This window comes from Dipodomys merriami, unplaced genomic scaffold (assembly GCF_024711535.1).
Source record: "Dipodomys merriami isolate MVZ:Mamm:240054 unplaced genomic scaffold, mDipMer1.0.p SCAF_26, whole genome shotgun sequence".
In the NCBI taxonomy this organism is placed as follows: domain Eukaryota; kingdom Metazoa; phylum Chordata; class Mammalia; order Rodentia; family Heteromyidae; genus Dipodomys; species Dipodomys merriami.
In genome coordinates, this window is record NW_027204048.1 from 15,269,389 (window position 1) to 15,283,059 (window position 13,671).

Sequence of the window (13,671 nt, forward strand, 5' to 3'; positions counted from 1 at the left end):
TGGTTATGCTTCTCCATGCAGAAGGGTACAGTTACATTAAAAACTGAAGTCTTTTAAAAAGCTTTATAAACATTCTTTCTTGAACCAAACATTCAACAAAAGATGCACGTGAAAAATTAACTGTTCAGATACCTTTGTAACTTAAATTTCAGATGCATGTTACTCAATAAAGCTGCTGTATGTGAAACCAAACGTAGAGTTCTAATTTCTTCATGTAAACAAATCAATCCTAGTGCAGTTCTGTGCTATATATTTTTATTAATGAGAGTAACGCAGGTATCTTCTGGTGCAGGCCAGCATAAGCTTCAAAGATTATCTCAAGACCCTGTTGATGGCTTGATGGTTTTACTTATAGCCAGTTGCGATGTTTACCTTTTGCAGAATGTCTTATAGCTTTTAGAAGACCAACTGAACCAGGCTTACATATGGCATCAAATACTGGTTTTCAATGAAAGGAAGGTCTGATCCTCTTTATAGCTTTCTTCCTGCTTTCCAAAAATATGTTGAAATTAAGAGGGTGAGTTTAACTATGGTAGAAGTAGACTGCCAGTCCTTTTCTGGTGTACCATTTTTTTTAAAAATACAGGCACATAACACTAGCCAAAGATTATACCTTGATTACATTCCCAAAAGGCAGGTATGCTGCAAACATGCAGAGATTTTTTTTTTTTTGGCACGCGGGAACTAAATTTTGTCCCTATTCATCTTTGTTATTTCAATTTACTGTGCAGATTTTCACCCAATTTTATTCAGGGGAGGGCATATACATTTTGTAGGGCTGTATCTATTCAATTCTGCCTGTAACAAACACCCAAACATCCTAAAATATCAATTATAAGACAGACAAGTGTAAAGTAAAACTCTGGAGAACATCAAAGGAAAATGGCCATGCATCTGCTCTTTAATGTTTTCCTACGATATATTAAAATAAAAACAAAGTTTCAGTCTCTTCACAAGTAGTAATTTATATTCTCTGGATTTTTTCAGCGACAACAACTGGATTCTCTTTTCTGATTTTTGCTGCAGCTTCTGCTTTGTAATCATATGGACAGTTGTGCTTGTCAGAGTAACGGTGAAGTCCACAAAACAAATTTCCACATCGGCAGTCAAATCCTGTACAAACAAAGAGTAGGCTGCATCACTTGAGAACTGTGACAATTAAAGGGGGAAAAGAGAGTCCTATAGTCACTATAGAAAAGCTGTATTTTTCACTGCTTTGCAAAATAAAGAATGTCAACTCTTGATAGTCTGTCACTTTAAATTGCCAAAGAACCTAACCTTACTTAACTCTGACATGGTGAGAAATCCAAGTAACTATAATAGTTTTCCAAGACTTAACAGGGATTGTGAAGGAAAGTGCTTTGTGCTTTCTAAGTCAGATCACATAGGGAAAATAAAATGGGCTATTTGTCAGCTAGCTAATCCTATGAGATAATTTCCTTCCACTGAGTCTCAGACATTACAAGGTTTCAAGTCAGGCTAACCTGAATTCAAAACATAACCCTGTAGTTAAATACCAAATGGAAGCAAGCAAAAGCATCTATAGAACAATTTCATGAATCAAAGGAGATGAATTTAAAAAAAAAATCATCAATCCAATAAAGGGAAACAATTTAGAAGGCTAAAGGTTAACTTAAGGCCTTCTCTTAACACTAAGACACCATCTCCAGTGCTGTTGTTATTTTTGAGATTGGTTCTCATTTCCTTCCTAGAGCATACCTGGGTTATGATCTGCCTAGGATAACAGGCACATACCACCATGTTCGACATTTTGTTGAGCAGGGATCTTAAGAACTTTCCTGCTTTGGCTGGCCTTGAACCATAATCCTCTCAACTTCAGCCTCCCACATAGCTATGATCCTAAGAGTGAATTACTGGCACCCAACTGGTGGTAACCACCAAAATTAAACCCAACCTCCTCTCAGCCCATTAGCCTATTCCCCCAACTCTGCCCTTTCAAGAGAACCTAAAAGTTTTTGTCTGAGATTCATCAGTCCCCAGGGAAAGCCCAAGACCAAGATTTTCTTGTTAATTGTAGGCAGTACACACAAAATTATCTCATGTCTTCTTAGTACCTGTAAGGCCAACTTTCTTTCTACACATGAAACATCTGTTCTTCTTTGGTTTGGGCAACTCAGGAGCTTTTTCTTCACTTTGAGAAGTACTTGGCTGAGAAACTGATGGACTGGGCTGAGTGACAACTGAAAAATAAGGTTAGACTTCAGAAATTTGTCTAGAAACCACTAGCTGAAAATGATGTAAGACAAAAAGGAAAACAAAAGAATCAGGAAAAGTTATACATTTTCAGAAAATGTACTGTTAGCACTTTCTTAAAGTATTATTTTCCACTTTAATATTAGGCTTTCAGGGAGAAAACTTCCTCCCAGTCCATAATAAATGCCCCTCTAACTCTATGACTAAATTCTTTTAAAGTCAGTCTAACAGCTAGTAGGAGAAAACAACCGTGTAATTCCATTTTAAAGACCTGAAAAATACTGACTGCATGCTTAGCCTCTCACATTAGTTTCTTATTTATAGGGCAGTTCAAACTTACTACTCTGCAGTAAGCTTAGCTGCCAACCAAGGTACTGGACCTTAAGTCATTAAACAGAAACACCTTGAAACAACCAATTTTGGCAAAGAACAACTATTAATCCATAAATCAAGTTTAAATCTCTTAAGTTCCAAAGTAATTATTTTGCTATTTTCAGAAAGTATATGCAATTCTGGAACTTTTTAGTGCTTTCATGAGACAGGGTAATCTAGCCCCAGCTGGGTTCAACCTCATGACTCCCCCTGCATGCTTGGACTCAGTGGCACGTAGCACAGCACCGCCACTTGGAAGGTTTTTACAAACTGTCTTCTTAAAGACTAGAAAATAGTCTGATGAGGTTTGTGATGTTTTGATGTGAGAACAGTAATCACTCCAGAGGTAGAATAGAATACTTTGCATTTTTAAATGTTTACTGTATCAACTCTGAATGACAAGATATAAGATAAACAAAGGACTTGTTCTCCATCTACGAGAGTCCTTGTTAGAAAGTCATAATGAACAAAAGTTGTAGATTGCATTAATGCCTGTATTTTCACTAATTGGTCAAAATACCAAAGTCCACCCATACTTGAAACACTGTAAATCCTCAAGTTTTAATACTAATCCAAATTCTAAAAATAGCAAATTCACATCTGAAATGCTGAAAGAAATTCAGTTTAAACAACATTCTAGAACTAATACCATTAGTATATTCAAACCTTTAGAGCAAACAGATTGGATGGTGCACTGGCTTTAGTGATATATCCAGTCGTGCATTCTATAGCTGGCGTAGCAAAATGCTCCTTGACCTGATTTTTTTTCCTACTAAGCCACTATCACAACCTTTTCGTAACTTTTTGTGATGTAGTTGGGGGCGTAGGTGTTGGCTTTTTCCTTGTCTACATCTAAAAACTTAACAGTAAGTAATCCTTGGATATACAAGAAAGTTGGGGGAAGAAAAAAAATACAGTGAAGGCAAACAGCAGTGGACTGACCACAGAATGACTACCAAGTAACAATAACTACATCTCTAATCTTAAATGGCTTCCAAAATCACATTTAAAAAAAAACAACCAAGTACAGACACTAATTTAGTTTTATTTAAAAGGATGAAACTCATTTCAAAATATCAAATACAAATAGACTGACCTGCCTTTTGATGACCAAAGAGTTTGACTTGTAACACTGGTATACATGTAAAATTGGATGAGGGCAAAAACAAGCCTCCAAAACAAATTAGATAACCACTCATACCATTTTCTTTGTTTTTGTTGCTTTCAATGGCCACTCTACCAACAAATTTATTTGAATGAATAAACTATGTGCGCACAGATAATCCTAACAAGTCAGTCTTGCTGCAATATTATTACTTCTGGTTGTGCTATAAGCATAGCCGCAAGGTTACTGCCTATTGAAAAAGCAAACTGAGTTTTAAAATACTATTGAGTTATCCAACAGACAGTCCACTTTTTCAACTTCTAGTATTCAGTATATTCTCTTTCTTGAATTTTTCTACACATTGATAGTATCAAGATTAAAGTTCCTTTTTATTATAAACTTTTTTTTAAGGCCTTGAAATTGAAAATTTTTCAACATATTGTCTCCAGGTAACAAACTTGTAGATTTGAGAGTAATGAGATAGATAAGTAGAGACTAAGGAACAGAACTTATTATATTCTTGATGATTGCTAGTTCTTTGGCTTGGTCTGTATTTCAATAGCTCTCTCTTCCTCTTCTTTGGTCTTTCAATTGGAAGGAAAGAATACCACCACCAACTCTTTCTCATACTACCAAGTCGAGAACTGAACTAGTATTAAACAAAAAGCATACCTGGCTCTGACACCTCTGTTTTCGGGGTAGTTATTTTGTCCTCTCTTGAAATGCTCATTTCTGTCATTTGCTGAGTTACAGGCAAGGCAGCCACAGGCACATTTCTATTTGAGTTCAAGCAAACAATTATTTTTAAAGATGTTATGAGTACTCCTTTTTGAGATTGTCAGTTCAACTTTTAATTGTGTGTTATTTCCAACATAATCAAATGGAACTAGATATCCTCAAGGTTTTGGGAAAAAATAGATTCTCTTCATAACTGGTTTAGAATAAAGTAATTTGATAAATACTTATCTACTTATGGCTGCATATTTGTATAGAACATCATCTTCTCTTATAACCAGTAATAAATTTTAGCTGTGCCTATAACTTAAGGACAAAGAAGCAGCTGTGCAAACATCTTGTGTGGAACTGTAAGTCTGCAATCTCCCTCTCTACAGTCCCTAAAGCTCAATTACAAGGAAATAAAAATACATTAATTTACTCTAGGAAATGGAAACAAGTTTCTTTCATTGTTTAAAAACAAAGAAACACCAAACACACATAATTTCCAACTGTATTCTTGAGGAAGATATGAAATGTGTTCTGACATATAACTTTTTATTCGATGACCCAGAAGTGAGATATTAAAGAACAATGGAACCCTTGATTGCATAATACAAAGCCAAGGGCACCTGATACCTCCATTACTATACAGAAAACTGACATCCTGATTTCCTCTTCCTATAACCACCCCATAATCTTTCATCTTACCTTGATTTTTCAGATGTGCTGCCAGCAGCACCTTCACAGTTGTTTAAGCTAGCATCTGCTCTTTGTACAGATGCAGAATCTGAGGTAGGACTGTTGGAACCACTAGCTGTTCCTATTTAAGAAAAACAAAAGATCTATAAATAACAAATCAACACTAAAAAGCTTGCTTAGTATTGATTTAATAAATAATAATACCTGCATTAATTGGTTAGTGATTTAAGCACTTTCACTGCATTGCAATCCTACACTTAAAAGTTGAGTATCCAAACAAAAAATTTAAAAGTTACATCCAATAAACATGTAACACCTCAAAAATACAACTGAAAAAGCTAGAAGATACTTGTAGATATTCCTTCCTGAGGCAGTCATGTCAAATACTTGCATTGTTCCTTTAAATTTAAGTTCTTGTAAGGTCTTCTCTCCTTGGGCTTTCAGAATTCTGTCTTGGACCCTCATTCTTGGTTCTATATTTTGTCTCCAAAGTTCTTCAACTGTGTTTTCCTTGGAAACAACTTACCCATTGGGCTCATTCTGCCACTATTCTGCTGTCTCTGAAGATGTTCTTTGTAGCAAACAGAACACATTCCATTTGTCCTAGGATTCCCATAAAAGCCACATCCTGTACTACACAGCATGGGTCCTGGGGTCTGATTAGTCTCCTGAGCCATGTTTTCTTCTATGAACAAAACAAAGCAAAATTTTAGACATTAGTAGAAGAAATTAGTAAGTCACCAAAATAATCACCACTGTACCTTTGTATTTCTAAATACTGTCATTAACAAAGCCCAAATGGTATTTATCATAAAAAGATGGAACTCGGGCTGAGAAGGTAGCTCAGTGGTAGAGTGATTGCCATGCATGCATAAGGAACTGGGTTTGATTCCTCAGCATCACATAAGCAGAAAAAGCCGAAAGTGCCACTGTGGCTCAAGTGGTAGAGTGCTAGCCTTGAACTAAAGAACTGAGGGACAGTGCCCAGGGCCAGGGTTCAGGCCCCAGGACCAAAAAAAAGAAAGAAAGAAAAGATGTAACTCAATTTGTTACCTTTATAAAACAAAGAAGGTTTAACCAATGAAATTGAAAACCATAAAGAAATTCTACCTTGAATTACTAAAATGATAATTTTACTAATCTTAGTTTCAGTGTTTAAAAATCTCATAAATTTTAATCAAATTTGGAAATTGGACATATTTGGGCCATATCAGTAACTTAATTTTTAAGGGAGGCACATTTGTAATGTGTATTCATTTAAAAGGCACAACTGTGTGTACAGCATCTATTACCAGTCACAAATTTCTCAGCCAGATTATCAATTATAATATTTGTCTTCTTCCCACTAAAAGACACCTTTCCAAGCTTGAATTTTATATATTAAGCAATATGAAAACATAATCTTTAGTAATGGTTAATATTTAATGCTGGATTACCAGATGAAACTTTATGCAAGCATACCTTTGCTTCTACAGAAATCCTGTTAAAATGAGTATAAAAATAGTATGAAGTTAAATATACTGTCTTCCTCTGGTTAAGAGAAAATACACATTAAGAAAAATCACTTTTGAAAGAAAGCTATGTAACTATTTGAGAGCTTTTAATTAAAGAGAAAGTATGTGCTAACTTGTGTTCACTCCGTTTTGCAACTATCATACTAGAATATACCCTCTACTGAACTTTAAAAGTGTTTTTATATTAACTCTACCCAAAATTTTACACAAAGAGGGAAGGTATAACCAATTTGACATTATCAGAATGCTAGTTAACTTTTGCTCCCCTAAACATTGAAATGATAGCAATCTTTCTTTCCTTTTGTAAGCAAAGGTATCTCGAAATCCAAGCTTGGATGGATAAAGTCCAAACTCTACAACTTACTTTGAACAATACTAACTTAGTTGACACTGTCTCTTTAAATAGTAAGTGGAATTTAGCTGACTCATTTTGAGCCGGGTAAACATTTCAACATCAACTCGCAGTTGAGGTTTTTAAATATTGAACAGGAGTAAAAAAATGATTCAAGCAGTAAATTATGTACTTTTTTTTAATCCCCACGGTGAACAAAAAGGTGGGCCATTACCAATTATGCTAGTTCACTTTCTATACGGTGAGTTGGCTAAGACTTTAAAAGCCTGAAATGAAATTTTAAGATGACATATCAAAGCACGTAATTTTAATAAGTTGGAATAAATTCTTAGAAATAAAACGGAGGAGACCTAACTACCTTCAGTTCATTGTAATTTAAACTTGAAAACAGAGACGCAGATATCAGAATATTCTATACAGCTTCCCATCTTTTAGATTTTTTTCCCTCTAGAAAGTCAGCTTTTAAATGCCATCACATGCACAGCTTGCCTTAGTATTTCTCAGAAGCTGAGATCACATGGGAGGGCGCTTCAGCCTGTCACAAGGCTGCAATGTGACAGGCTGAGCTGGATGGAGGTTCGCTCACATAAAGCCTAGTCAACAGGGGCCTCTGAAATCAGCTTCTATTTATATCTCAGAGCTTGCCAACTCCTACACAACCCCAAGAACTAAAGATGCAGCATCCATATATCTAACATAAAACAAAAAAAAAAGCAAGTAAGACTGCCCATTTTTTTAAGAGTAGGACTAAAGAACAATCTCAAATAAGCACCATTTATCACCAAAGAAGCTAAAATGGTCAAGACTGTTTATGTTAAAACAAAACTAAGCCAAGTGGAGAGCAGTGGAGAGCATGGAGGCACAAAGAACCCTTACAATTTAGTGGCAATTACTAGGGAAGGGTAAGAGGAGTTTTATGTCCTCCATCAAGCACTGAACTCACTTGTTTAGAAAAATTCAAGTTTCCAGAAACTAGCATGTGCCGTGCTAGCCAGGCACAGATGGAGCACATCACGTGTGGATAGATGGTAGCTCTCTAACTCAAGACTGCAAAAATACTCGTGTGTAAAAAAAAAAAAATTATCCAACCCCAAATCTATAGCTTTACATCTATGCAAGTTATTTAAGGTGCGTTAAGATGTTTTAAGACGGCAAGGAAACCCACTCACCTGGGGGAGGCCCGAGTTCTAGAACGCTAGGATCTGTCACTTAAAAGTCAGTGACCTTGGGCAAGTCTTTAATTCTCCAGATCTCAGTTCCCTCTGCCAGAGAGAGGAGATTTTTTTTTTTTTAAAAAGGCCTCTTTCCAGGCTAACTATCGGGCCTAAAAAACAAACAAACAAAAAAAATAGACAACTAAAACAAATTCGTCGGGGAGGGGTGGGGGCGATTCACCAGGAAGAGGTGAAAGAGAATATACTGCCGTATTTCCACCGTGGAGGACGAGTAAGCCCTGTGAAAATTATCTTAAAAAGACGTCTCCAAATTACCTGGAAAAATTATCTTAAAAGTGACCTTCTAGCCTCTCTTTCAGTTACTGGAGACGAATTGGGACCCGGATCCCGTGACCTACATATCCCACTTCACCTTAAAACATGACCTCAGGCAATCATTCTTTCGGGAGGGATTCAATCCACTACCGGGTCCTTTTTATTAAAAAAAAACAAAACAAAAACAAAACATCGACGGAGGGGCACACGTCCACATAAGGCTAATAATAGTTAATAACCAGGATCGCGGCGGGCCCCGAAGCCCGTCGGCGTGCGGGCCGGACACAAAGGTGGTGCCCGGTGCGCGCACGCGGGGCTCCCTCCGCTCCGAGCGCTCGGCGGGCCCGGGCTCGGCGGGCCGGACGATCGCAACGAGGGCCGCCGGCTCCGGGTCCCGTCCGGCCCGCCCAGCCGAGGCCTCACGCCGGGAAGCCCGACGGGGCCTTCTCCCCAAACCACTGAGTCACGGCCGCCGGCGGCTCCGGCCGGGCCCGGGGAGGCCGAGGCGGCGAGCGCGGCCCGCGGGGGAGCGGGGGGGGGGGGGGCAGCCGCCACCTCCGCCGCCGCCTTTGTTTTCTCCGAGCCCGGCTGCCCACGCCGAGCGCCATCGTCTCGGGGCGGAGGTGGGGGGGGGGGAGCCGAGACGGACGCGAGCCCCCGGAGCCCGGCCCCGCCGAGGCTGCGCGCCGCGGGCATTGTTCCCCGGCCGTGCGGGCCCGGGGCGGGGGGGGGGGGGGGGAAGGCCGCGGCCCGCGAGCGGGAGGACGCCGCCGTCTTTGTGTCCGGAGGCGGGCGGGCTCCCTCCCTCCCTTCTCAACTCCGACGCCGCCCTTCGCGGCCCCGGGCGGGGAGGCCGCGGGGAGGCCCGAGGCCCCCACGCCCGGCCCGGCCCGGCGCCCGTCCCCAGCCCCGCACCACTCACCCTGCGCAAAATGCCCGGATGCAGACGCCGAGCTGGCGCGCGCGCCGGACGTCGGGGCGGTGGGGCCGGGCCTGAGGCCTCCAGGAAGGCAGGGGCCGGGCGCCCCGGGGCCGCGGCCGCTGCAGGCCGCGCGGAGCTGCCGCCGCCGCCGCCGCCGCCGCGGGGTCCTCCTTTGTTCCAGCAGCGGCGCCGAGCGTGGCCGGGACACGCCGGGGCTCGGGAAGGGGCGGAGGGACGCGGGGCGGGGGGAGGAGGGCGGGGAGCCGAGGGGGAGGCCGGACCCGGGGCCGCGGCGGCTAACGCTCTCGCAGGCGTTCGCCGGCCGTCGCCTAGCGTCTCCGCCGGCGGCGGGACGGGCCGAGGAAGCGGGGCGGAGAGCGGGCGCGGCGCCGCGGGGCCCGGGCGTCGAGGAAGCCGGTCGAAGGCGTCGTCCGTGGGCTCCGGCCACCACCGGGGCGGGGGCGGGGGGAAAGCAGCGCGGCTCCCGGCAGCGAGCGAACCCCTCGCGAGGTGCACCCCTCTCCGCGGATCCGGCCGACTGACGCGGGCCCGCCCTCCCGCTCCCGTGCCCAGGGCGGAGGGGGCGGGGCCGGGGCGGGGCCTGCGCGTCAGCGAAAATCCCGGCGGCGGCGGCGGCCGGCGCGGTGACGTCACGGCGCCAGCCACGCCCCCTCCGCCCTTCAGTCACGGGCTGGTGGGCGGGGCCGGGGCGAGGGGCGGGGCCGGGGCGAGGGGCGGGGCCGAGCGGGGCGGCCCCGCGGTCCGGCCGGGCCGAGGCCCTGGCGGGGCGCCCGGCCGCGGGGTGGAGGCCGTGTCTATTTTTACCCGGATGGTCCGCCCGCCCCCATCGCTCCCCGCGTCCCTCCCGCTCCCTCCCGGCTCTGCCCCCCACCCCCGAGTTCTCACGCTTCGCCTCCGGCCCTCCCGCCTCGCCCCCGCCCGGAAGGAGCGCGGCCCGTCCCTCCGGTGTTTACCAGGCCTCCGGCCCGCCGCGGGGCCAGGTGCAGCGGGGCCCGGCCCGGCCGCGCGGGGCGGGGCGGGGCGGCGGCGCCAAGGTCACGGCGGCCCGGCCGAGGCGGAGCCCCGCGCCCGCCCCGGCCCCCGACGGGCCCCGACGGGCTCCGCCTCCATCCCGAACCCCGCAGAGGCGCGGGCACGCAGTGGAGGCCCCTTCGGGTTTCCCGAAGTGGCTGACAACAACAACAACAGCAGTAATCATAATAGGTCATCTGGGGTGATAGACTGTTTCAGGCCCCCGCCTCCCCAGGGCATGGTGTGCGTGACTCAGAACGCGTGTTTTAAGCCGGACTTCCGCTGATTTCCGTGTTGTGAGTTTCAGGGGCCCCCGTCGGGGCTGTGTGTCCAGCAGCTCTCCGCTGATTTCCGTGTTGTGGAGTGTTTCAGAGGCCCCCGTCGGGGCTGTGTGTCCAGCAGCTCTCTGCTGATTTCCCGTGTTGTTGTGAGTTTCAGGGGACCCCGTCGAGGCTGTGTGTCCAGCAGCTCTCTGCTGATTTCCCGTGTTGTTGTGAGTTTCAGGGGACCCCGTCGGGGCTGTGGGCCAGCAGCTCTCTGCTGATTTCCCGTGTTGTTGTGAGTTTCAGGGGCCCCCGTCGAGGCTGTGTGTCCAGCAGCTCTCTGCTGATTCCCGTGTTGTGAGTTTCAGGGGCCCCCGTCGAGGCTGTGTGTCCAGCAGCTCTCTGCTGATTTCCCGTGTTGTTGTGAGTTTCAGGGGCCCCCGTCGAGGCTGTGTGTCCAGCAGCTCTCCGCCACTGCCCAGCCCAGTACCTGAAACTGAGCGGAACCTGTTTAAAACAGTGACTTCAAGGCTGTGGCAATACCCAGCTAGTTATTACAGATTTGAGTAGATTTGGGTCGCGGATCCGCAGACCACGGCATCTGTTTGTAAATAAGTTAATAAAAGCAGCAGCCACCAAGTTTTTAGTCGGTCGTGGGGCCTGAGCTCTGGGCCTGGGCGCTGTCCCTCAGCTCTTCAGCTCGAGGCGAGCGCTCTACCACTTGAGCCACAGCGCCACTTCTGGTTTTCTACTGGTTTATTGGAGGTAGGAGTCTCATGGACCTTCCTGCCCGGGCTGGCTTTGAACCTTCCTTGATCCTCAGATCTCAGCCTCCTGAGTAGCTGGGATTATAGGCATGAGCCACCCATGCCCGGCTGTATAGACCATTTTCAATACCAAGTATTTTCCCTGTAGGGTCCAGTGAATGCATCACAATAATTTATTTACTGTGATAGGTGGTGTTTTCCTTTCCATTTGTAGAGATCTGGGAATAAGGAGTAAAGATTGATAGCCCAGCCCAGCGCTGGAGGCCTAAGCCTGTAATCCTAGCAACTCAAGAGGCTGAGATCTGAGGCTCAGGGTTTAAAGCCACCCCGGTCAGGAAAGCCCCATGAGACTCTTATCTCCAATAAAACACCAGAAAACCAGAAGTGGAACTGTGGCTCAAGTGGTAGAGCGCTGGCTTCGAGCTGAAGATGGCAGGGACAGCGCCAGGCCCAGATTGATAGCTCGAAAGGGCAAACCAGGCTGTGGAGGTGATTCTTACTGAAAAGAAAAATAAATGTAGAGTTCCCCATCCTACAGAATTTTAGTTCTAATAAATGACATGAAATAATTCCTGAAGAAGTGTAATAAAGGTAATAAAGCTAAATCTTTAGACAATGTACATCCTATATATTATGTAATACTGCTGATAGTTCATGTTCTCCACTGATCGTTTATACTGTTCTCTGTTAACATTATTTTCACCAAGAATGTGGCTAAAATTAAGCATCGATGGGATTAAGATTCCCTTCCAGCAGCTATTTCCTACTAGTTTTCAGAGTATGGTACCCAGACCAGCACATCAGCATCAACTGCGAACTGGGTAGAAATAACAAATTCCCTTCAAACCTATGGAATCCCCGCCTCAGGATTGACACAACCATCTGTGTTTTATTTAACCCATCCTCTAGGTGATTACTCTGCCATACATGCCATCAGGCGATCTCTCTTCTAGATGGCTCATGCCATGTGAAAGGTAAAAACTAAAAAGCCTTTATGTTGCTGGTGTAACAGATTAAGGGAATTACTTGTTTTGCTTTAGTTTTTGTTTTCTGGGATTCTAAATTTTAATTCTAATAACAACCTGCTTTATAAAACACCAAATATGGACAGGGGCATAGCTTAATAGTAGGGTGCTTAGTGAGAGGTCCTGGGTTCAATCCCCAGCACCTCAAAAACAATCCTTCCCCTCCTATATACAAAATATGCCCTAGAATGTTCCTCTTGTAGCATGCAGAGACTTCAGCTTATCACCTAAACTCAAATGCTATACAAAAAGATAATGGGGAAAATTGGGTGTGCTTAAAATGTGATATCATCCATTAATGGTTCAAAAATACCTTCCATAGAATTTCGTTTTGTAAGCCATACCAAATGACTGGCCCTATTCCATTTCCTAAGTGTTCCTTGCAAATAGTGCTAACTCTTAATACTTTCTACTCATTCTAACCACCAACTGAACTGGAGGCTGGAATATATATTGATGGGAAAATAGATATTACCCTGTTTTGTGTGTGTATGAGGGGATAGAGATTATCTCACACATATCTAACTATGAACTGACAAATACTTTGAAAGTACTGCTTCCTATAGGAGTGCATAGCTATGGAACCTAAAACCTCTTCCAAGTTTGAGTTCCTCCCATCTCTATCCTCAACAGAGCCTGGCTTATTTTCTAACATATAAATTCTGCATAGAATTCTGTATAGGAAAGGAGAATGTCATATGAGAAAAGTACAATAGTCTATCTTCTTCTTAACAACTCCAGTGAAATCACTATAGGTTAACTTACCTCTCTGTGAAGTAGGGGAAGGATTGGAAAGGAGATTGATGATTTGAGAACAGCAGATATAATTGAATTTTTTGGAGACTGGAAACTGACATCCCTTAAACATAGCAATGTAAGTTATTTGCCCACTGTAGAATATAAAAGACCCACGGTTATTTTATCAGGGTTATTATAGAAAAAACAATTACTTCAGTGAAATTACCATATCTTGTCATGGTGAACTATTCATTTTTCTTTTTGTACATAGTGACTTTCTTCCTTTTGTTTTCCAAACTCTTCTGAAATTTCAAAGATCAAGGTAAGACATTCCATTTTTGAAAATTGTTTTTAAAAGAGTGAAAAGGATTACAGCGGTATGTTTAGAGCAAATCAGGAGTATAGCATTGGGATTTAATTAAAATGTATTTTCTTTAATAGATAATGATTAAATGATAGGC

At 44.0% G+C, this 13,671-nt stretch overlaps 1 protein-coding gene across 3 annotated transcripts; it reads right to left on the reverse strand.

Annotated features, from left to right (window-relative positions):
• Window positions 1-878: 878 nt before the first annotated feature.
• Window positions 879-9,919, reverse strand: Zfand5 (zinc finger AN1-type containing 5). 3 transcript variants are annotated; one of them, XM_070035752.1, is made up of 7 exons: window positions 9,386-9,459; window positions 8,143-8,235; window positions 5,634-5,792; window positions 5,117-5,228; window positions 4,364-4,467; window positions 2,076-2,201; window positions 879-1,113 (listed from the first exon to the last, which is right to left on the reverse strand). In XM_070035752.1, the coding sequence occupies exons 3-7, from the start codon at window positions 5,782-5,784 to the stop codon at window positions 965-967; spliced, it is 642 nt and encodes a 213-aa protein (XP_069891853.1). In that variant the 5' UTR covers window positions 5,785-5,792; window positions 8,143-8,235; window positions 9,386-9,459; the 3' UTR covers window positions 879-964. The 3 variants fall into 3 exon arrangements, with proteins under 3 accessions (XP_069891853.1, XP_069891851.1, XP_069891852.1); XM_070035750.1 differs by lacking the exon at window positions 8,143-8,235 and having other exon boundaries at window positions 9,386-9,919; XM_070035751.1 differs by lacking the exon at window positions 9,386-9,459 and having other exon boundaries at window positions 8,143-8,297.
• Between the last annotated feature and the right edge of the window lie 3,752 nt (window positions 9,920-13,671).

Excerpts from the sequence above, each read along its gene's own strand:
- Zfand5 (XM_070035750.1), bottom strand. The coding sequence starts at position 5,784 with ATGGCTCAGGAGACTAATCAGACCCCAGGACCCATGCTGTGTAGTACA. Across the intron at positions 5,229-5,633 it reads TGGCAGAATGAGCCCAATGG|GAACAGCTAGTGGTTCCAAC; the intron begins GTAAGTTGTTTC and ends TTTCTTAAATAG. Across the intron at positions 2,202-4,363 it reads AACAGAGGTGTCAGAGCCAG|TTGTCACTCAGCCCAGTCCA; the intron begins GTATGCTTTTTG and ends CTTATTTTTCAG.